Source organism: Salmo salar, chromosome ssa09, assembly GCF_905237065.1.
Source record: "Salmo salar chromosome ssa09, Ssal_v3.1, whole genome shotgun sequence".
Classification (NCBI taxonomy): domain Eukaryota; kingdom Metazoa; phylum Chordata; class Actinopteri; order Salmoniformes; family Salmonidae; genus Salmo; species Salmo salar.
Window position 1 is genome coordinate 64,122,064 of NC_059450.1, and position 24,343 is coordinate 64,146,406.

At 42.1% G+C, this 24,343-nt stretch overlaps 1 protein-coding gene across 1 annotated transcript in view; it reads right to left on the bottom strand.

Annotated features, from left to right (window-relative positions):
* Window positions 1-24,343, bottom strand: part of LOC106611612 (gamma-aminobutyric acid receptor subunit alpha-2) — a 61,618-nt gene that overhangs the window by 13,649 nt on the left and 23,626 nt on the right. Inside the window, exons 7-9 of the mRNA XM_014212000.2 lie at window positions 21,962-22,105; window positions 13,614-13,766; window positions 5,670-5,872 (exon numbers count right to left, since the gene is read on the bottom strand). Coding sequence (XP_014067475.1) covers window positions 5,670-5,872; window positions 13,614-13,766; window positions 21,962-22,105 — 500 coding nt within the window. The remainder of the gene's footprint in view (window positions 1-5,669; window positions 5,873-13,613; window positions 13,767-21,961; window positions 22,106-24,343) is intronic.

A 24,343-nucleotide genomic window follows, 5' to 3' on the forward strand; every position in this document is an offset into this window, starting at 1 on the left:
GTTTTGTCACACAACACAATGCCACATATGTCTCAAGTTTAGAGGAAGCGTCCAATTGGCATGCTGACTTGCAGGAATGTACACCAGAGCTGTTGCCAGAGAATTTAACATTCATTTTTCTACCATAAGTCCAACCCTGAGTGGCACAGCGGTCTAAGGCACTGCATCTCAGTACGAGAGGCATCACTACAGACTCTGGTTTGATTCCAGGCTGTATCTCAACCGACCGTGATTGGGAGTCCCATAGGGCGGCGCACAATTGGCCCAGCATCGTCCGGGTTAGGGTTTGGCCGGGGTAGGCAGTCATTGTCAATAACAATTTGTTCTTAACTGACTTGCCTAGTTAAATAAAGCTTAAATTAAAAAAAACTCACAACTACAGACCACATGTACAGTTGAAGTTGGAAGTTTACATACACCTTAGCCAAATACATTTAAACTCAGTTTTTCACAATCCCTGTTTTAGGTCAGTTAGGATCACCACTTTATTTTAAGAATGTGAAATGTCAGAATAATAGTAGAGAGAATGATTTATTTCAGCTTTTATTTCTTTCATCACATTCCCAGTGGGTCAGAAATGTATATACACTCAATTAGTATTTGGTAGCATTGCCTTTAAATTGTCTAGTTTGGGTCAAATGTTTCGGGTAGCCTTTCACTAGCTTCCCACAATAAGTTGGATGAATTTTGGCCCATTCCTCCTGACAGAGCTGGTGTAACTGAATCAGGTTTGTAGGCCTCCTTATTCGCACATGCTTCTTCAGTTCTGCCCACAAATTTTCTATGGGATTGAGGTCAGGGCTTTGTGATGGCCACTCCAATACCTTGACTTTATTGTCCTTAAGCCATTTTTCCACAACTTTGGAAGTATGCTTGGGGTCATTGTCCATTTGGAAGACCCATTTGCGACCAAGCTTTAAATTCCTGACTGATGTCTTGAGATATTACGTAAATATATCCACATAATTTTCCTTGCTCATGATGCCATCTATTTTGTGAAGTGCACCAGTCCCTCCTGCAGCAAAGCACCCCCACAACATGATGCTGCCACCCCCGTGCTTCATGGTTAGGATGGTGTTCTTCAGCTTGCAAGCCCCCCCCTTTTTCCTCCAAACATAATGATGGTCTTGATAGTCAAACAGTTCTATTTTTGGTTCATCAGACCGGAGGATATTTCTCCAAAAAGTACGATCTTTGTCCCCATGTGCAGTTGCAAACCGTAGTCTGGCTTTTTTTATGGTGGTTTTGGAGCAGTGGCTTCTTCCTTGCTGAGTGGCCTTTCAGGTTATGTCGACATAGGACTCGCTTTACTGTGGATATAGATACTTTTGTACCTGTTTCCTCCGGCATCTTCACAAGGTCCTTTGCTATTGTTCTGGGATTGATTTGCACTTTTTGCACAAAAGTACGTTCATCTCTAGGAGACAGAACCCATCTCCTTCCTGAGCAGTATGACGGCTGCGTGTGTTTATACTTGCGTACTATTGTTTGTACAGATGAATGTGGTACCTTCAGGCGTTTGGAAATTGCTCCCAAGGATGAACCAGACTTGTGGAGGTCTACAATTTGTTTTCTGAGGTCTTGGCTGATTTCTTTTGATTTTCCCATGATGAGGTACTAAGTTTGAAGGTAGGCCTTGAAATACATCCAAAGTGATACAGTGAATTATAAGTGAAATAATCTGTCTGTAAACAATTGTTGGAAAAATGACTTGTGTCATGCACAAAGTAGATGTCCTAACCGAATTGCCAAAACCATAGTTTGTTAACAAGAAATTTGTGGAGTGGTTGAAAAACAAGTTTTAATGACTTCAACCTAAGTGTGTGTAAACTTCCAACTTTAACTGTATGGTGTTGTGTGGGCGAGCGGTTTGTTGATGTCAACGTTGTGAACAGAGTGCCCCATGGTGGCGGTGGGGTTATAGTATGGGCAGGCATAAGCTACGGAGAACAAACACAATTGCATTTTATCGATTGCAATTTGAATGCACAAAAATACCGTGATGAGATCCTGAGGCCCATTTTTTGTTGTTATCTGTGACCAACAGATGCATATCTGTATTCCCAATCGTGAAATCCATAGATTAGGGCCTAATGAATTCATTTCAATTGATTGATTTCCTCATATGAACTGTAACTCAGTAAAATCAATTAAATTGTTTAGGGCTGACCCCAATTAGTCGACTGGTCGATTGTTTGGTCATTAGGCTGTTGGTCGACAAAGATTGTTTTAGTCGAGCAGTAACAAATAAATATATATTTGCGCCCATCTCAGTAAACTAATTCATTGCTGAGGCGTAGACTAAAAGCCAATTTATGCCTGATTCTAAAATGTGGTCGCATATATTTGCGCTCCATATGGAGTGTGTGACGCAATTGCCAAATCAACCTCTGTACCTCATCACCATGTGCCTCCCAAATGTTGTAACAATGCGGAGGGCTCTGTATAGCTCCGCATTGACATGATTGTTTGACGGTAGGTGGAGGCGGTACATCCTGTATAAACACAAACTCACTTCCTTGACAACAGCCCTGCACTGCTCCGCGAAGCCAAAGAAGTATGAATGCCCTGACTTCAGCTGAGGCCATATCACTATAAATGCTGCATGGCCAATGCAGATGTCGGATTGACCGTGCGCCCAGATGCACAATGCACTTCTCTCTCCAGAATGCACTGTCTCCTGCCAATTTGTGCACATTCGCCGTTTCATAACTTAATTGTGTGGATTGTTTGTGTTTGATTGTTAGTGTATATCAATTTCCCATGACATGAGTAGTACATTTACCATTAATTCCTATAATTTCTAATGTACAATGTTTGTTACCTTGGTTACGGTTATTTATTTTAATACATTAAATATTATTATTCCAGTCTTCCTGTTCTCATTGTCTGAGTGCACACATTGTTTGCAGAGTGCATAACCTATACTACAGTTGTGAAAAACAAGTTTTGGTTTATTTAATTCCATTTACGAGTTCTGTCAATTTAGTCATTGTCTTTAGTTTGGAGCGCTCCTGTCAATGTTGTGTAAGGACGCGCATGCATAGAAGTAGACCCATAGGCTACCTGGCCTGCGCGCAAATGTAGGCATATAAATGTGTTCATTTGGGGATCTGATGGTGTGTCTGATTGGCTTAACGCACCACCACTAATGACCTGTGGAGCTTCTCAAAGTAATGTTTTCTTCACCGCGTTTTTACATCCATTGAGAATTATAATAGTTCCTCAATGTATTTGAAAAATCGTTCCAGCTCCCTCCCTTTCGATAACCACAGCATGAAAGGGAAAAATGTCATGCTCTGATCCAGTGGACACGTCATAAAATAGGCTTCTTATCAGTGCAAGACTTGGATTGAAATAGGTTTCGGTACTCATTTTGGGTGCTTATATTCTATAAGAGGAACAGGAGCTCAAGCAGTAGAACATTAGAGGTGCTGGTACTCAGCTCTGGTGAGCTCCTGCCCAAGCCAAGCACTGCTTCTTATCCCTTGCGCAAATAGCCTACAGCTGTGTCTGTCCCGAGCTCACTGGTGCAGGAAACTCTGAAGGTCCAGAATATTTCAAACAATGTTGCATGTTTTGATTAACCACATGACAATGATTTTGAGATATGAAGAGTTATTATGAATTAAATTCAACTGTTTCACGAAAATGTGCATATGAAAACCATAACTGGCACGCAGATCGGTAGAAATGGTGAGATAATGGGCCTCCCGAGTGGCACAGTGGTGTTCTATCCCAGGCTGTGTCACAGCTGGCTGTGACTGGGTGACCCATGAGGCGGTGCACAATTGGCCCAGTGTCGTTCGGGTTAGGGGAGGGTTTGGCCGCCGTGATTCCCTTGTCCCATCGCGCTCTAGCGAATCCTTGTGGTGAGCCGGTCGCCTGCAAGCTGATTTCGGTCGCTAGCTGGACGGTGTTTCCTCCGGAAGCAGTGTGTCGAGAAGCATTGTGGCTTGGCAGGGTCGTGTTTCGGAGGACGCATGGCTCTCGACCTCGCCTCTCCCGAGTACGTATGGGAAATTTCAGTGATGGGACAAGACTAACTACCAATTAGGGGAAAAAAGGGGTAAAAGTACAATACATTTTTCAAAATAAATGGTAAGATAAATTGCCATTCCACATGAGAAAGGCTGCGAACTCCTCAGGTAGCCTATTACCGGCAACTTCAGGGGATTAATGGCAGAATCTGCGAAAGCCAGCACAAGAGGGAGAAGTGTTGGGTCAGGTTAAGGTTATTTTTTAAATACATTTTTTATGGTTATCTAGATCTCTAGCGCCCTCTTGAGGCATCAAACTGTAAGCTTAAAGCATCAGACAAGCTCAATGCATTTAGTTCATTTTATTAAAACACAGGGTGTGTCTATATATGGAAAGATACACGTTTGAAAATGTCGAGCAATAGATTGCTCGAAACAACTTTTGGTCACCAAGATTTTTTTTTTTTGGGACAGAAACAATTGCCAAATCAACATTTGTATATTTTCAAAATTCATGTTGATCTTTTTCAATATTCCTACATGAATATAAAACAAAAGTTATTGAAATCAAAATACTACACATATTATGCATAATATGCTTTGTAGCACCTATGGAGTCTTAAAGCAGGCCAACTTTGATAATAATTTTTCAATTATGCTTTTAGATTCCAATGTCCAATATATGTCAACAATACTTCCTCTGAAGGACTCTTCTATATTTCGTGAAAATCTCAAAATCACGTTCTTTTTTTTGTTTAGGTTTCGTGAGGTCCCACTGGGCACACACTGGTTGAATCAACGTTGTTTCCACAACATTTCAGTGAAATGACGTTGAACCAACGTGGAATAGAAGTTGAATTGACGTATGTGCCCAGTTGGGAATCACTCACGAACTGCTGCTTTCCATTCTACCGACCTAGCCACTGTAATTTCCCAATCAATTCAGCTGTCATACTGAAGGTTAGCGGTAAATGGTTAGTGATTCTCTGATCAAAAGTATTATATGATAAGTATTTTCATTTACTTTTATTACTGAAATATCCAGTATATTTAAATATGCTTTTTAAAGATGAATATGGACATTCTGAGGGATGTATTCAAACTAAGCCCCAACCGTTCCACTTCACTTTTTAGAGTTTTTGTTGTGGTGTCTAACTAATGAACTGACGCAAAGTGTGTCACAGCAAATGTTTATTACCCCCACAAAGTCTGATTCATTTCAAACTGATCTTCCCACACAGATAGTATTTTTCACTGTATGACTCTTTCACAGTTTCCCTCTCCATATGTTATTTTCTGTAATCTCAACCCATTTATCTTGGCTATGCTTCATGGGGTCCCAATTTACTCTGCCTCCCTGAACATAAAGTAAAAAAAAGCCTGTGACCTTCTGTGTTTGTATCGCCATATTGTTTTCTCTGACCTGTTCGGTTGTAGGCAACTATATGTGTGTTTATACATTCATTACGTAAATCCGTTCATATGCACATGGTCTTCGATCTCCAGTATTGCCTATGGCTGTCGCACAGGGAACAACCTGAATGCTGATGCAAACACAACACATTCTGAGGCCCTCTGGTTGGAAATCATATGGAAATGGGTTGCCGCCATCAAAACAAAAAGATCACTATGGATTCTCTCTGAAAATGCTGCATGTCAGGCAATCGGAGGGGGATATGCTTCCATTACCTTGTCATTCACAATGCTCTTCCCATCCCAGGCCCAGCCGCGCTTTGTGAAGTAGTTGACTGTGGCAAACTCAATGAGGGCGGAGAAGACAAAGGCATAGCAGACAGCGATGAACCAGTCCATGGCCGTAGCGTAGGCCACCTTGGGGAGGGAGTTACGAGCACTTATACTCAGGGTGGTCATTGTCAGCACAGTGGTTACACCTAGGGGAACAGCAAACAGTTTCAGTTTGGTCAGTTTCCTTAGATTATAATTCAATCATTTTAAGTACCTTTATCGACAGATACCATGTACAGCCAAGTAATTACATTCTGGTTAGCAAAGAAGCGTAGGTGTATAGTAATAACATGGTATAACGGCGACTTAATATACAGTGTTACTATTTTATGTAACATATTGTACAAAAGGCTGTGGAGAAATAGTAGTTATCATAGTGCTGTAGAATAGATCGAAGTTCATCATATGTAGCTGTAGCTCCGCACACCTGTGAAGTGGAGCAGAGCATGCTGGGCGATCTCCAGCTCCTGTGTTTTCCTCACTAGTTAGCCAGTGTGCATCCTGGCTGATATGTAAATGTAGGTACATATTCGAGTCGCAACAAAATTGAATATAATGTTGCAGATATGGTTCCGAATGACACAATTTGTGACCTGTTTCAGGAAACTATGCGTATGTCGTGGGTCACTGCTTTACAGGAGAGCTGTTTGAACGTAAACCTTTCTTTTTTTATCAAAATGTGTTTTTTGGCAGAAATGCCTTTTCGAACATGTGAACTTTCATGTGCCTTAATAACAAACTTGTATGCCATCTGTACATAGGAATACACATTTTTAATTACGAGCCTCGTTGGTTTAGCCAAAGAAAAAGGCAACAACCTTCCCGCTAGCCATGATTGGCTGAGATAATGAGTGGGCTGGACATGCCGAGAGATGAGTTTGGATTGGTCTGCCATATAGCACGCTTCTGTCTATTTGAGCTGGTCAGTATGTCTAGGTAATTATGTCTAACGTATATTAAATCTGCATAAGTGTTGATCTCCAATTTAAGGACTGAGTTTTATCGAGAAGGAGATGGAGAAACCACCTGTCTCCGGATTACATCTTCAAACTAAGGGCAACGATGTCATCCGACAGGATACACGTCCAACCATGAATGATGTATGTATGTTTCTGATATTACATGTTTCTTATTTTGACAGAAACAGCCATTTGCTTGGCTTGGCCATTTGCTTGGCTAGCTATAGCCTAATGTTAGCAAGCTAACATTGAACCTGGTTGGTTAGCTACCTGCAGATTCATGCAGGGTAGTAATGTCATGAGTTGTCATTATGGTTCATTGTTTACCTAGTTAGCTAGCTAACGTTAGCTGGCTGGCTCGCTAGCTAACATTACGTGTATGACCTTATTATTCATATCTCAGAGCCATTTGCTTAGCTAGCTAAGATTGAACCTGGTTGGATAGCTACCTGCAGCTTCATTTTTATTTTTTATTTCACCTTTATTTAACCAGGTAGGCTAGTTGAGAACAAGTTCTCATTTACAACTGCAACCTGGCCAAGATAAAGCAAAGCAGTGCGACACAAACAACAGAGTTACACATGGAATAAACAAACATACAGTCAATAATTCAATAGAAAGAAAAGTCTATATACAGTGTGTGCAAATGAGGTAAGATAAGGCAATAAATAGGCTATAGCGGTGAAATAATTACAATTTAGCAATTAAACACTGGAGTGATAGATGTGCAGGAGATGAATGTGCATGTAGAGATACTGGGGTGCAAAGGAGCAAAACAGTTTTATGAGGGTATGTTTGGCAGAATGAGGATGCTTTGTTGCGAAACAGGAAGTCGATTCTAGATTTCATGCAGTGTAGTAACGTCATGAGTTGGGATTATGCTTCATTGTTAACATAGCTAGCTAGTTAGCTAGATTTCTTAACCTGTTGGGGGTAGGGGGCAGTATTGACACGGCCGGATAAAAAACGTACCCGATTTAATCTGGTTACTACTCCTGCCCAGTAACTAGAATATGCATATAATTATTGGCTTTGGATAGAAAACACCCTAAAGTTTCTAAAACTGTTTGAATGGTGTCTGTGAGTATAACAGAACTCATATGGCAGGCAAAAACCTGAGAAGATTCCTTACAGGAAGTGCCCTCTCTGACAAGATCTTGTTCTTCTTGTCTCTGTTTATTGAAGACTGAGGATCTTTGCTGTAACGTGACAATTCCTACGGCTCCCATAGGCTCTCAGAGCCCGGGAAAAAGCTGAATGATATCGAGGCAGCCCCAGGCTGAAACACATTTGCACTTTTGGCAAGTGGCCGATCAGAGGACAATGGGCTTAGGCGCGTGCACGAGTCGACCCCGTGCTTTATTTTCTTTCGTCTTTTTACCTAAACGCAGATTCCCGGTCGGAATATTATCGCTTTTTTACGAGAAAAATGGCATAAAAATTTATTTTAAACAGCGGTTGACATGCTTCGAAGTACGGTAATGGAATATTTAGAATTTTTTTGTCACGAAATGCGCCGTGCTCGTCACCCTTCTTAACCCTTTGGATAGTGTCTTGAACGCACGAACAAAACGCTGCTGTTTGGATATAACTATGGATTATTTGGGACCAAACCAACATTTGTTATTGAAGTAGAAGTCCTGGGAGTGCATTCTGACGAAGAACACCAAAGGTAATCAAACTTTTCTAATAGTAAATCGGAGTTTGGTGAAGGCTAAACTTGCTGGGTGTCTAAATAGCTAGCCCTGTGATGCCGGGCTATCTACTTAGAATATTGCAAAATGTGCTTTCACCAAAAAGCTATTTTAAAATCGGACATATCGAGTGCATAGAGGAGTTCTGTATCTATAATTCTTAAAATAATTGTTATGCTTTTTGTGAACGTTTATCGTGAGTAATTTAGTAAATTCCCCGGAAGTTTGCGGGGGGTATGCTAGTTCTGAACGTCACATGCTAATGTAAAAAGCTGGTTTTTGATATAAATATGAACTTGATTGAACAAAACATGCATGTATTGTATAACATAATGTCCTAGGTGTGTCATCTGATGAAGATCATCAAAGGTTAGTGCTGCATTTAGCTGTCTTCTGGGTTTTTGTGACATTATATGCTAGCTTGAAAAATGGGTGTCTGATTATTTCTGGCTTGGTACTCTGCTGACATAATCTAATGTTTTGCTTTCGCTGTAAAGCCTTTTTGAAATCGGACAGTGTGGTTAGATAAAGGAGAGTCTTGTCTTTAAAATGCTGTGAAATAGTCATATGTTTGAAAAATTGAAGTTTTTGTATTTTTGAGGAATTTGTCATTCGCGCCACGCCTATCATTGGATATTGGAGCAGGTGTTCCGCTAGCGGAACGTCTAGATGTAAGAGGCTAAACGACACCGTTGTAAATCAGTTTTCGCTCTCTTGCGCCTGACTTCTTTGCCGCCAGTACGCACCTCATTACACCAGCAGCACAGTTAGTCACCAACGCTCTGGATAACACGAAAACAGCCTAACCAGCTCTGCTATGGCGAGTAAAATGGTCAGAGTTGGGTGTTCTCTCAGTATGTGTCTGGAAGTAGCTAGCAAGCTAGCCAATGTTAGTCAGTTAGCTTGGGTGCTTGACTGCCGGATCAACGTTCGGATCAACACTACTCATCGGCCAGAGCATCCGGTGTGCGCTCTGAATGCGAAACACTCTGAATTTACGAACGGTCCATCTGACAGCACAGTTGCAGTCACCATTGCTCTGGATAACATAACAGCCTAACCAGCTCTGTTAGGGAGAGTAACGTTCAGTGAGCTGTTCTCTCTTACTTAGATGTCTGGAAGTAACTAGCAAGTTAACTTGCGTGCTTGACTGCTGTTAAGAGATGGGTGGGGCTAAAGCTTAAGAGGGTGTGAACAATGCTGAATGGGTGTAGACAAAGAATAGTTATTCAATAGTAGTACAAAAACATTCAAAGGCCATTTTCTCAAAAGTGAGTTTACAAGTTTATCAACTTTCGAAGCAAAATTCCTTTCACATTGTTCATCAACTGTAGAGTATGATATTCCATTTTGTAGCTCTATAAGTCTCTACTTTTATTCAATTAAAAAAACATAATTTTAAATGTTTCTACATAAGATGGTCGGTCACATTTCATGCGTACAACATCTAAAGACCTGCATCACTATACTGAGAGCTTTTCAATTTCTAAAAATATGTATTTGGGCGTTTTTGGAGCATTTGTTCAGGCTTTTTCACAGCCCCCTTACTGCACAGCGAGTATGAAAAAGTGAATCGGTGGTTTCTCAAAAACAAGTGAAATCGTAAAAAAAGTGTCTGGATGCCATTTACATCAAACATGAAGTAAAAACATTGTCTCTGCAAATAAGAGATGACACTGTATTTACTCAAATTGTATTTTTAGAACTAAGGTTGAGAATAAATGCTTGAATTTCTTTAACCAATTTTTTTTCTTATCTGTAGAAAAAACATGAATTCGCTGCCCACTTCGCCGATGGTATACTATCTGTGGCACTGAAATATGAGGAGACTTAAAGGGACATAGAGAGTAATAAACCAACCAACTCCCCCTTTTCAGAGCAAACCCAATCCTATCTAGAAATGTCCTGGTCCTTTAAAGCTGGTTACACAACTACGTCCAATTCTACCGTGAACACATCGGGATGGTTGTTGGCGGTGCTGCATACACACTAACATACAGTACTAACACCCTCAAAAGTGTATGCCAGGCTAGCACAGCCTCCATTCAGTGTTACCAAACCAATCTACCAGTAAAGCCTGGAACAGATATTCCACCATAAACGGGATAAAAAAAAGGTAACTTGTAAAAGGTCGTTATTACAAAACCTAAATTATTTGTATGTATAATTTGTATTAAGCGGAAAACATGATACTTATCATACAGTAACTGCTAAAATGAACCTATTTTTTCACTAGTTGGAGTTATGTGGCCTTTAGAGTCATACAGCTCCAGGGTACATTTTTAACTGCCATCTTCAGTCAAAAGTTGCTTGCTTTGTTTACATGATTCATTCAGAAAGGTTATTCACACCAGAAGTTGCTGACTTTATTGTGTAATGTGCTTATTCTTTATATAATATATTGTGTTTATCATGTGTGAATGGTAATCATCTCTGCAGTGATATGACTGTGCTGTGCATGTTTTCAAATGACCAAATAAAATCTGTCAATCAATGTCTGCCCATGTGTATAGAGCATATTTCTGCAGTCTATGTAGTCCGTGGGGGAATATTAACACAATGAGCCCCACCATTGTGCCAGCGTGATTTAGGACTTCTAACCCCTTTTAAACTTTGTATTTGAGCTACATTCTGGGTTGCACCATTGGATTTGTCTATTTCTTCTTATTAACGTGGAGCTGAACTCGAGCGGCGTTTGTGAGACGAGGGCGGATCCCGAAGGGGCTGGGTCTTTTTCACAAAATCGTCTGTAGCATCAGAATGGTTTGAGCTTCAAACTATTAAAAGCGAAGACTCTCACGAACACCCACTTGTAACATGTTTTGCTCTATGAAGCTCACAAGCTACACAGGAGTCATTAGAAGGTCAGGTGTTTTTCTACATAGAAGATCATAGGATATCCCGGGATAAAGTGTCTATAATACTGTAATAAGCTCACATAGTTGCTGTCACAAACTCCACACAGTTGTCACTGACAAGTTGAATATCAATTTCCCACTGATCAAACAATTTCTGTACTTAGAGAATTCATATAAATTCATTTTAATCAGGTTTTTGTTAACTTCATCGGGGTAGGGGGCAGTATTTTGACGTCCGGATGAAAAGCGTGCCCGTAGTAAACTGCCTGCTACTCAGGCTCAGAAGGTAGGATATGCATATTATTAGTAGATTTGGATAGACAACACTCTGAAGTTTCTAAAACTGTTTGAATGATGTCTGTGAGTATAACAGAACTCATATGGCAGGCAAAAACCTGAGAAGAAATCCAACCAGGAAGTGTGGAAATCTGAGGTTTGTGGTTTTTCAAGTGATTCCCTATCCAGTATACAGTGTCAATGGGGTCATTTTACACTTCCTAAGGCTTCCACTAGATGTCAACAGTCTTTAGAACGTTGTTTCATGCTTCTAATGTGAATGGGGGGAGAATAAGAGCCATTGGAATCAGATGACTGAGAAAATGGCATGAGCTCAATCGCGCGCACTCACATGAGAGTTCGCTTTGTTCCTTTTCATTTCTGAAGACAGAGGAATCGTCTGGTTGGAATATTATGGACGATTTATGATAAAAACATCCTAATGATTGATTCTATACATCGTTTGACATGTTTCTAAGAACTGTAATATAACTTTTTTGACTTTTTGTCTGAAATCACTGCGCAAGCACAGTGGATTTGGATTACTCGACTGAACGCACGAACAAAATGGAGGTATTTATTCTTGAACTGGGATTCCTGGGAGTGCATTCCGATGAAGATCATCAAAGGTAAGTGAATATTTATAACGTAATTTTTGTCATTTCTGTTGACTCCAAAATGGCGGGTATCTGTATGGCTTGTTTTGATATCCGAGCGCTGTACACAGATTATTGCAAAGTTTGCTTTCGCCGTAAAGCTTTTTTGAAATCTGACACAGCGGTTGCATTAAGGAGAAGTGTATCTATAATTCTTTGAATAACAGTTGAATATTTTATCAACGTTTATGATGAGTATTACTGTAAATTGATGTGCTCATTCACCGGAAGTTTTGGTAGGCAAAACATTTCTGAACATTACACGCCGATGTAAAATGGGTTTTGTGGATATAAATATGAACTTTATCGAGCAAAACATACATGTATTGTGTAACATGAAGTCCTATGAGTGCCATCTGATAAAGATCATTAATTTTAGCTGTATTTCTGTTTTTTGTGACGCCTCTCCTTGCTTGGAAAATGGCTGTGTGGTTTTTCTTGTCTAGGCGCTGTCCTAACATAATCTAATGTTATGTTTCGCCGTAAAGCCTTTTTGAAATCGGACAATGTGGTTGGATTAACGAGAAGTGTATCTTTAAAATGGGATATAATAGTTGTATGTTTGAGAAATTTGAATTATGAGATTTTTGTTGTTTTGAATTTGCCGCCCTGCTATTTCACTGGCTGTTGAATAGTGTGTCCCGCAGGTGGGACGCTAGCGTCCCACATACCCCAGAGAGGTTTTAAGGCAGGCCTTATTTCTTTTGACATTTGTCAATAAAACTCATGAATGCAACTGTTTATGTCAAATTGTTTTGTGTTCTACCTGTAGCCCTGGTTGTCCTGAAAAGAAAATGGTAAAACACTTCATTGTGAGGCTAAATATAAGGGCTGGACATGTAGATAAATGAAAGTCAGATAAATGAAAACGCCTATTTTCGCTGGGGTCTGGCATTGGCAACCAAACAACCCCCTGCTTTTCGTAAACAGGCTAAGTTCTCATCACACTATTAAGCTAGCCCTCCTCTTGGCCCCTAGCACTAAATTCAATTACCTTGCTATGGCAGAACAAACACTCACTTGGCTTTTCAGGCTGTCGCACAGGATCACATTGGAACAAGTGTTGCTCATTCATTACACAGTAATACAAACAGCTATACCGCAGAGTGGGTCGGAAAACAGGCAAACGGATACACAGGGCACATCTTCAAGGCTCCTGGCACCACAGAGCAACACTGAACTGCAATTAGGCGGTCTGCATGACATGATAACTTGCCACTACTATGTCACCAATGCAGGACCAAGCCAAAATAAGACCGGGAGGGAGAGAGAAAGAGATATAGTGAGACAGGGTAAGAAGAGGACCAATGCTTGGGTAAGTAAAAAAAATGGTGGGAGAAAGCAGGAGAGATATGGACAGAGCAAAAGGGTTACACAAATCCTCTCAAACTTTTGTGCATATCTCCCTTTGACATCAAAGCAGGATAGGTGGCCCTATACTCACCAAACACAGTCCTAGCTGGCACGGACTCTCTGTTCAGCCAGAAGGACACTTGGGAGAGGATGACAGTCATGATGCATGGTAGATAGGTCTGGATCACAAAGTAGCCAATCTTCCGCTTCAAATGGAAATGTGCCGTCATGACAGTGTATTCGCCTGCAGAGAGAATGAGTGCTTCATTAACTTATACTGCCCAAACTAGAGTACCACTCTTTAAAGGGTAGCCATATTCATTCACGTACAATTATATTTGTTTTTTCACCAGTTCACATTTATCACTAGGCGAATTCATAATAATATGGATGTGGACACCTTGGGTTTGATATGCAATGTTAGAAAAATGGTGTACTTTTCAGATTTCAAACAAGGCCAATTGAATTAAGCATTGCACATGGCAACTGTATAACCACATCTGAAAACTAAAGCGCATCCGAGGACATTAAATAATGCCAATGACGCAACAGCATACACAACTTGTAATGGGAGAATATCTAAAAAAGAATCCAAGATTAGAGATGAGTAGAGAAAGATGTGTGTTACCCATGGCAACAGAACAGAGACATATATCTCATTTGTTGTGATTCTGCAATAAAGGCCTTGATACTGCCACTTGGCAGAAGGAAAGCGTGATTTTTTTTCGGGCTAATCGCAAAATATTTTGTATCCCTGTTATTCAAGAGCACTTACAGTATTGCCTGCTTTAGACCCATTTAGAGGGAGTCTTAATGCTTTCCACAACAGGTGGAAAATGTGGGATCATATGGACCCTTGACTAAGTGCTTGAGGATCTGGCCTATGCAGGTGATCTCGCTATTCTTGCAACTTGACATGTGGACGTGCAGGAAAAAACTCAGAAGTTGGCAGACCGCACAAATGGCAGGACTCAACATCAACATTCAAAAGACAAAAACCATTATGGTGATCACCAAAACCAACATCAACAACCCTGCTGTGGAAGAGGTGGATGAGTTCATTTGTCTTGGGAGAAAGATGACCAAGGATGGCAATTCCATGAGCAACGTGATCACCATATTAAGACCAGTATGGAGAGCCAAGAACATCAGACTATCACTCAAAATCTGCATCTTCAAAAGCAATGTCCTCAGAGGTGGATGGAGGTATGTACGTAACCCTCCTGCCACAGCCAGGGTTGGCAGTGCCAGAGACATGGATCTCACCCTTCACCCCTGGCTGAAGATGAAGACCACAGATTGGGTTGTTGCTCTTCTGTCCAACAGGGGCGGGTGGAGGTGTGTGGACTTCACTACCTGGCCTCAGCTTGGGGAGGATATAAAGAAGCACAGCCGGATACTGATCCTGGGCCACCAAGGATGGGAAATACTGAAGATACAAATCTCACCCTCCAACTCCGGTGGTGGCCTGGAGACGGTGGTGGTGAGGGACTTGCAATGTTCTAAAGCGGCAGATGGGAGGTGGCTAGCCTGCCTTCCCCTATAGCTTGTTAAATCAGCCACATTTGATGGGGAATGGAGTAGACCAGGGGAAGGATGCCTTCCCAGCAGATGAGCAATACACTCTCATTACAGAATGAGGCAGGAGACATAGGGCAGCGCTGACATAGCCCTCTGTTGGTGTAAATGAAGATGGAGAGCCTGGTTCTAGATCGCTTCAGCCTCCTGTCGGCACTGATGATGCCAGCACGCCTCCACTTGAGATGCACATTTTCATGAATTCATTAAAATGTACAAATATGAACTTTGAGTTATTTTGTCATTTCCGGTCCACTCATTTGCTTTGGAAAACACCCCCGTCCTCTCTGTGACTCAATGTAAAAATACAACAAAATTAAATGATTTTCTAAAACAATTTAGCTGTTATGTTTGTGGCCCGATGCAAGATGTCCCTCACACTCAAGCCTCAGAATACAGTTAGTCGTGCCAAACGACCTAGTTTACCGCAACGGTACACTACACACTGACATGGTACTAATGAATGATTAATTTAAACACAATCAGCAAATATGTAGGGGATAGTAAAACGAAGGGATTCAGTGACGGGGGCTCCTCCGTATTTCACTTGGACAACGCTCTTAGTGGCACTTAAGCCCAGGAATTCAATCTTTTAAGCACTGCACTTTCAGACCAGTGGCATATGACTGAATCATTTAGTTGAGATCGTAGGGCTTTCTCCTCAATGAAAACAGATTACAAATTCCCATTGGATGTTAAAACACCCAACAGTAATTTTCTCTACATCGTTGGAATGTTGACTTATGGGTAGTAATGGATAGTGGCACTAAACCCGGGAGTGTGTGATGTCTAAGTGTCACGCCCTGACCATAGAGAGCCCTTGGTTCTCTATGGTGTAGTAGGTCAGGGCGTGACTAGGGGGTGTTCTAGTTTACATTTTCTATGTTGGTGTTTTTGTATGGTTCCAATTAGAGGCAGCTGGTAATCGTTGCCTCTAATTGGGGATCATATTGAGGTAGCCATTTCTCCCACTTGTGTTTGTAGGATATTGTGTGTTTGTGTTAGTGTGTTTGGGCACCACGTCTTCACGTTCTCTGTAAGTTTTGTGGTTTTGTTTCTAGTTTCACTTTGTATAAAAAAGATGTGGAACTCAATGCACGCTGCGCCTTGGTCCGCTCATTTTGAAGTGCGTGACAGAATATCCCACCACGCAAGGACCAAGCAGCGTGCCATGGAGGAGAAGGTGTTTTGGACATGGGAGGAAATCATGGGAGAACACGAGACCCTTCCTTGGTGGGAGTCGCCATGGAGCATGGAAGGACAGCGACAGATGCCGGGGACCACAGCCACAGAAACCCCAAGATTTCTTTTGGGGGGGGGGGCACATGGAACTGGTGGTCGAGCAGCGGAGAGTGCCAGAACCTGTTTGGGAGTCGGAGGAGGAATTCGATGAAAGATTACGGAGAGAGGTGGTAGCGATGAGAGTGTTGCAGCACAGTGCACCTCCCCAGTCTGGTACCTCCTGTGCCTGCTCCCCACACTCGCCCTGAAGTCCGTGTCACCAGTCCGGTGCCACCTGTGCCGGCTCCAGACACCAGGCCTCCGGTGCACCTCCCCAGTCCAGTACGTCCTGTGCCTGCTCCCCGCACTCGCCCTGAAATGCGTGTCATTAGTCCGGTGAAACCTGTGCCGGCTCCACGCACTAGGCCTCCAGTGCGCCTCCCCAGTCCAGAACCTCCGGCGACGGTCCACCGTCCGGAACCTCCAGCGTTGGTCCACGGTCCGGAACCTCCAGCGACGGTCCACGGTCCGGAACCTCCAGCGACGGTCCACGGTCCGGAACCTCCAGCGACGGTCCACGGTCCGGAGCCTTCTGTGACGGTCAACGGCCCGGAGCTTCCAGTGGCGGTGTCCAGTCCCGCTCCATGTCGGGAGCCTTCCTCTGCGCCGATGCCCAGTCCAGGCACGGCGTCCAGTCCAGCTCCAGGGCAGGAGCCTTCCTCTGCACCGGTGGCCAGTCCAGGCACGGCGTCCAGTCCCGCTCCAGGGCAGGAGCCTTCCTCTGCGCCGGTGGCCAGTCCAGGCACGGCATCCAGTCCCGCTCCATGGCAGGAGCCTTCCTCTGCGCCGGTGCCCAGTCCAGGCACGGCGTCCAACCCAGCTCCATGGCCGGAGCCCTCCTTTGCGCCGTGCCTGCTTCAGCACGGCGCGATGGCTGGATCCGGGGTCTGGGCGGGGGCTATGACCTGCACCGGAGCCGCCACCGACACTAATCACCCACCCTACCCTCCCCATTTGGTTTTAGGTTTTGCGGCCGGAGTCCGCACCTTTGGGGGGGGGTACTGTCATGCCCTGACCATAGAGAGCCCTTGGTTCTCTATGGTGTAGTTGGTCAGGGCGTGACTAGGGGGTGTTCTAGTATATTTTCTATGTTGGTGTTTTTGTATGGTTCCCAATTAGAGGCAGCTGGTAATCGTTGCCTCTAATTGGGGATCATATTTAGGTAGCCATTTCTCCCACTTGTGTTTGTGGGATATTGTGTGTTTGTGTTAGTGTGTTTGGGCACTACGTCTTCACGTTCTTTGTTTTTAGTTTCACTTTGTATTAAAAAGAGGTGGAACTCAATGCACACTGCGCCTTGGTCCGCTCATTTTGAAGTATGTGACACTAAGTGAAGGGGAAGAAGAAGAAGAAGGGAAGGAAGGAGGGGGGAAAGGAGGGATGACAGAGGAGGAGAATAGATCCACGCTGCATAGAACCAGACTGACCTGGTCATGAAGATCCTCGAGAGTGTTTCAAACATGTAATGACTTGTGTGACGAGAGTGCTCCCCAGAGACGCATGCAGAGACATGCAGAGGGAGGGCAGATACTAATCATTGAAGACCACTACATTGGCCACCGTATTGATCCGTTTTGCTGCCAAAGGTCATGGTGACAAGACAATCCATGCCATGCCACATAGCTGGAGCGTATCCCGCATTTCTCTGAGGTTTCTCTATGGCTTCTCTGTGGCTATAAATGACTATTATTCTGTATTTTCCTAGGAGCTTTTGGCATTTTTCAAAGCAGCCAACATCTCCCTAGTATATTTTGCTTTTATTTCAATGGTGGAGCTCAGTCAAGAAATGTAATGTAATAAAAAACATATAATTCCACGGTGCCTTCTGCTTTCCCTCAATATTACACATATTTTGTAACACCCCTAAAATCAGATGAAAAACTGCATTTCGAAAGGTCAAAATGCTCAATATTGACAAACAACCTGTTCGCCATACAGCTAAAACGAGCCTGTATGTCTCTTGGTGGAGTGTATGTGTCACTGTTGGATGGCTCTCCTTACGCTAAGGACTCCCCTCCAACCCCTTTGTTGACAGCTTTTTTTTCTCCATCTGTTCCTATACACAGACTTTTCCTTCCCTTTTTTACTGTGTGTTTGTTTCACAGCCCAGAACACAGCATTTCTTCCCCATTTATCGCTCTGGTGCACTTCTGTGAGACAAGGCTCCTCTTGTGTCTTACGATGGCTCCAAAATAAGACCAGCAGCAGCAGTACAGCTCAGGAATAAGGAGGCGGCCCTCCTTTCAGAACGGAGCTCCCCTGTGTGTCTGAGTGAATGGCAGCTCCTACAGCTGTGCTTCTGCTTCCTCTCCAACCGACAGAGTAGAACAGGAGTGTTCCCCTCTTGCCTCCCGTAGGAAGCTGTGCACCTGTGTCTCCGAAGCCTTTATAGTTCGATTGGTTCAAGGTAAAGTGAAGAGTCTCTTGATTCAACAGTCAAAGCAGAATCGGTTGTTGTTTTGTGCAGTTGGTTCCCTAGTCAGACTAGTCGCAGCTCTTACAAATAAGCTCATCAGACATGCAGTTACTGTATCTCCAGCTGAGAGGACTGTTTCAGTATGAGAGGACAGGGACTGAACATTCTTTCAGCCTCTGTTATCCACAGGCTGGGTCAACTAATAGTGTTTCGAAACCTGGGTTTCTAGTACTCTTGGGGAGACTTGGCCTATCCACAGTGGGGTCTTTGGAGGATTTCATAAGAATCTAGGCCTAGTCCTTAGTTGCAAAAGAGGGGGTTCTTTGGGATGAGTGAGATGTAATTGGGGGATTTAGTAACCAAAACGGGTTGAGAACCACTGAACAAACATATGCAGCCAGCAGTGACATGCACTAAACGTTGGCCAACTACAAAGTGATGTTGAATAAATTCCTATACATGCTCACTGTCCTTCACATGTACTCTGATTTAGTTTATTTTCACTTTGTTGCATTTTGTGGCAGAGATGGGATCCAGGCCTGCAGGGGGAGCATGTGCTTATCTAATTGAGTGAATAACCAAGTGAAATACCGTTTTTTCTTTTCTTTTTTCGCTTTGGTAGTCTTTTCACAAGAATGTGGGAAAATTTCACAACTCAGTACAAAACTCAAAACAGATTATCAAAAAGGCAATTTAAAAAAAACGTTAAGCACATTTCAAATCACTAAGTACAACACACAAAATCACACAGTAACTTTTTCAGCAAACCTAATCAGTGTTACATCTAGAAATACCTTTCATATAAAGTAATTGCCTTTCACAATGCAATGCTCACAATACTTTTTATATGATTCTCTTGTCATTTGTTTAAATACATTTGACCATCACTTAATCCATCTGCGCTTAATGGTTAATCACTTAACCGTTTGGTAAACCTATAGATTTTAAACTGGTTTGTCTACTATATATGGATTTTGAGAACTACAGACATAAAATATGTGTTTGTAAAGTATAAACATCTAAATGACATGTATGATACATGATAACCATACCTAATGACTACTTGTTATTGCTAATTGATTTCACATAGTGGTAACCACAATTGGTGACCATATAAAACGGTGTGTGTACACTTGCACTTTCTTTCAACATGGAGCAGGATAGACAGCAAGGGAGAGGAAGAAATCAAAGAGCTTATGGACAAGCGGCCCGTCAGAGCGGTGGGCATAGGTACCATCAAAGAGGTCAAAGAGGTGGGCATAGGCCCCATCAAAGGGGTCAAAGACATAGACATCAGAGAGAGCGAGGCAGAGAACAGGGAACTGTTGTGTCTAATGAAGTCCGGGCCATCATCGTTGACCATGTTGTAAACAGAGGCCTTACCACGGCAAAGGCTGCCAGATTAGTTCACCCCAATCTGAAAAGATTGACCGTCAATTTGATTATGAGAACATGTCGCCAAGAAAACGGTTAAGTCTGCAGGATATGTACTATGCTTTACCATTACATTTACAGTAAATTACATATTGTAATGCATGTAAATTCACAAAACATATTACAGTATTCTTACAGTGTGATCTACTGACAGTATACTCTGTTCTACCATCAGAATTGACAGAAAACCCCATAGTGGTGGCCGTGGCCGTGTGCTGACCGACCAGCAGGAGTGGGCAGTGGTGGAAATAGTGAGGGCCAGGAATGAAATAAGACTGTCTGAAATAAAGCAGGCCATTGAGGAGAACGATGACACCTTTGCCAATGTGGCATCCATCAGCCTACCAACAATCGCCTGCCTTTTGAAGAGGCACCAGGTATCTCTGAAACACATTTACTTGGTGCCTTTTGAGAGAAACAACGACTGGGTGAAACAATTGCGGGCCGAGTATGTTCAGGTACATCACTATATACTACTGTATTACTGTTACTATTAATGCACATGCTACTTCACAATATCATATTGGAACTATACTGTAAAAATAACTAACCAAAATATATTTTTAGAGGGTGATGGTGCTTGATGCTGCTGTGAACCATCACAAGTATATCTTTGTTGATGAAGCGGGCTTCAACCTGGCCAAAATTCGACGCTGTGAGTGGAACCTCATCGTCCAACGAGCGATCGTCCAAGTGCCTGGACAACGTGGGGGAAACATCTCCATGAGCGACACAATCTCTGAAGATGGTGTGGTAGGACGTAGGCCATTACTTGGATTCTACAACGCTGCACAACTCATTGTGTTTCTCAATTGAATTAAGCAGGTCTGTCACAGTGAAGGGGTCACCTATGTCATTGTCTGGGACAATGTCTGGTTCCATCATGCAGAGGTGGTTCAGGCATGGTTTCGGGCCCATCCCCAATTCCCCGATTCGTGACACTATACCTGCCCCCATACTCTCATTTGTTTTCAGCATGGTGGAAGGTGTACGAAAGCCATCCCCATGAGCGCGCCACTCTCCTTCTGGCCATGGATGAGGCATGCAACGACATCAATGCAAGCTTGGTGCATGAATAATGAGGACATTCATTGTGATGTGGATGAGATTTTATGGCCAAATGTTTAAGACAGGCTTGATGCAAATTAATGAGTGCTAAACATTGTTTTATTTTGATTCATTACATTTTTTAAATTGAATTTCTTATTCATTTTTTGTTGTTGCATGAACGATTGTAGAGGATGTCTTCGTTGATCACACCCTTGATTACACATCGGATAGATATTATGGGAAATATAGATTATCTGTACATTTTGTTGGGTAATTTAAGTGCATGTGAAAACTGTAATCTACTGTAATTTACAGTACTGTAGCATATTACTTTCAACACTTCTAAGGATGATTTCAAACACGTACTATCTTCCATTGTTTGCTTTTGGATTAACTTGTCGTTAAAACGACTAAATTGAAAAGATATCATTATGTTGTGTTTTGGGATTAAACCAATATTCTTATTACATTTCACAAACTTATATTTTGAATCAGTGGTTGTGTGGTGATGTTTACAATCCAAATTAATGCACACTGACAGGTTTAGAATGAAAGACTGGCTGCGTTACAAGTGTGACCAGTTTGGAGTTTTGTACTAAGAGTTGTGAAAATGTACCACATACGTGTGGAAATAGTACCAAAGCGATTTAAAAAAAAAACCGGTAATATCCTGAGTTTACCTGTGCTGGACTTGATGGTTTCTTGGCCTACTGTTTGGCCGAGCAGGTCGTACTGGTTCAAACGGGAGCTCTCTCCTTCCACCACCACAGAATCGGCAGGCTTACTGGTCCAAACATAAGTAACCTCTGACATTGTATAGGCATCTAAGATCACAAAAAGAGTAAGGGTAACACCATCAGTGTGGCATTTGAAAATAGGGCAGTGATTCATTGTCATTTCTGATCATTTAAGAGAAACGTGTATATTACGTCACTGAACTGTTTAAGGGTTGTATAATTTCCGACAAAAAATCTACTCCAGATGCTTATCTCAATGACTGTTGTACATTTTGTTCTCATTACATTTTGTTAGGCAACTGAAAGAAAATTACTATTGACTTAAGAAATTAACACCTAGTATAAATTATATAGGATCTAAATCACACCATATTAGTGTGTATATAATATACAGTACCAGTCAAAAGTTTAGACACCTGCTCATTCAAGAGTGTGCAAAGCTGTCATCAAGGCAAAGGGTGGCTACTTTGAATAATCTAAAATATTAAATATATTTTGATTTGTTTAACACTTTTTTGGTTACAACATGATTCCATACGTGTTAATTCACAGTTTTGATATCTCCACTGTTATTATACAATGCAGAAAATAGTAAATATAAAGAAAACCCCCTGAATAGGTAGGCGTGTCCAAACTTTAGATAGGTACTGTATATACTGAGTATACAAAACATTAAGAACACCTGCTCTTTTCATGACATTGACTGACCAGGTGAATCCAGGTGAAAGCTATGATCCCTTATTGATGTCACTTGTTCAGTCCACTTCAGTCAGTGTAGGTGAAGGGGAGGAGACAGGTTAAAAAAGGACTTGAGACAATTGAGACATGGATCGTGTATGTGTGCCATTCAGAGGGTGAATAGGCAAGACAAAATATTTAAGTGCTTTTGAACGGGGTATGTTAGTAGGTGTCAAGGTTCTGGTTTGTGTCAAGAACTGCAACGCTGCTTGACAGTTTCCCGTGTGTGTCAAGAATGGTCCACCACCCAAAGGACATCCAGCCAACTTGACACAACTGTGGGAAGCATTGGAGTCAACATGAGCCAGCATCCCTGTGGAACGCCTTCGATACCTTGAAGAGTCCATGCCCTGACAAATTGAGGTTGTTCTGAGGGCAAAAGGGGTTGCAACTCAATGTTAGGAAGGTGTACCTAATGTTTGGTATATATACTCAGTGTATATAGAAATGTCTTATCCTCTTGATATCTGTGTCTCTGTATAAAACACCCACGATAAGGAAGATGTGATGGTTTTGGCAGAAAGCCACTTCTGCCAAAGCCATCGCATCTTCCTAATCGTGGGTGTTTTATACAGAGACACAGATATCAAGAGGATAACACATTTCATATAGTAAACATTGACAAACAGTGAGTCATCAATGCCATTAGGGAATCATATTCTCTCCCTGCGAGTCTTGCTGCGCCATGAAAACACTTAACATATTAATTCATCTTGACATTTAAAGTAAGGCTTGTATTATTAATTGGTTATTGGCAATGGATGAGTTTCCCCCTATAGTCGATTGACGCAGCCATGCGTCAATCAATAAACATAATACAAAAATCCCCATCAAAATCCGTCTGTTTAAGTTAGAGATAGGTTCAATCCTGCACATCCGCCTATGTCGGCCTTCCACATCTGCAGTGGAAAGTGGCAGAGCTACAGTGCTGTTTGGCAGACTAAGAGGCATCCTGAAAATCGGTCTACTCACAAACAAACGTCTGCAGCGTCTGAACGGTTTGGCCCACAAGCCCCACGGGACTCGTCTTAAGTCAGTACCGCCGATTTGACAACTTCTGTCTATAGCATTCATTATGGAAAGGGGAGACACTCACAAACACAATGGTGTTCTACGAAACCCACAAGTGTATCAATGTAACTCAGTACTGGTTTCTAAAATGAATGGAAGTATGGACATACACTAAAAAACCTTCTTTATGATTTATTTTTTGACTGTCTGTTTTGCCATTTATGAATGTGTTATTCAATTCGTTTCTATGGCTACAGCAGTAAAAGACAAATTCAATATTGTATCAAATTGTATATTTTTTTTAAACCTGCATGGGGCCTAAAATAAAAAATAAAATAGCTAAATGATCCATGGTATGACCATCTTAAAACTATTTCATATGTTAGCTTAGTAGAACCCCCCCCTCCCACAGGCTTAGACTTTTAGCTTTTAGGGGTTAATAGGTCAAACATTTTACAGCCAGTGGATGGCTTGCAGTGTACTTCACAACATGCAATGTCACATACTGACTCACTAAGCTTTTTTTTTGTTGCTTTTAAGGGCTGAAGCATTTGGCCCCATTTCTTTGTTATGGTT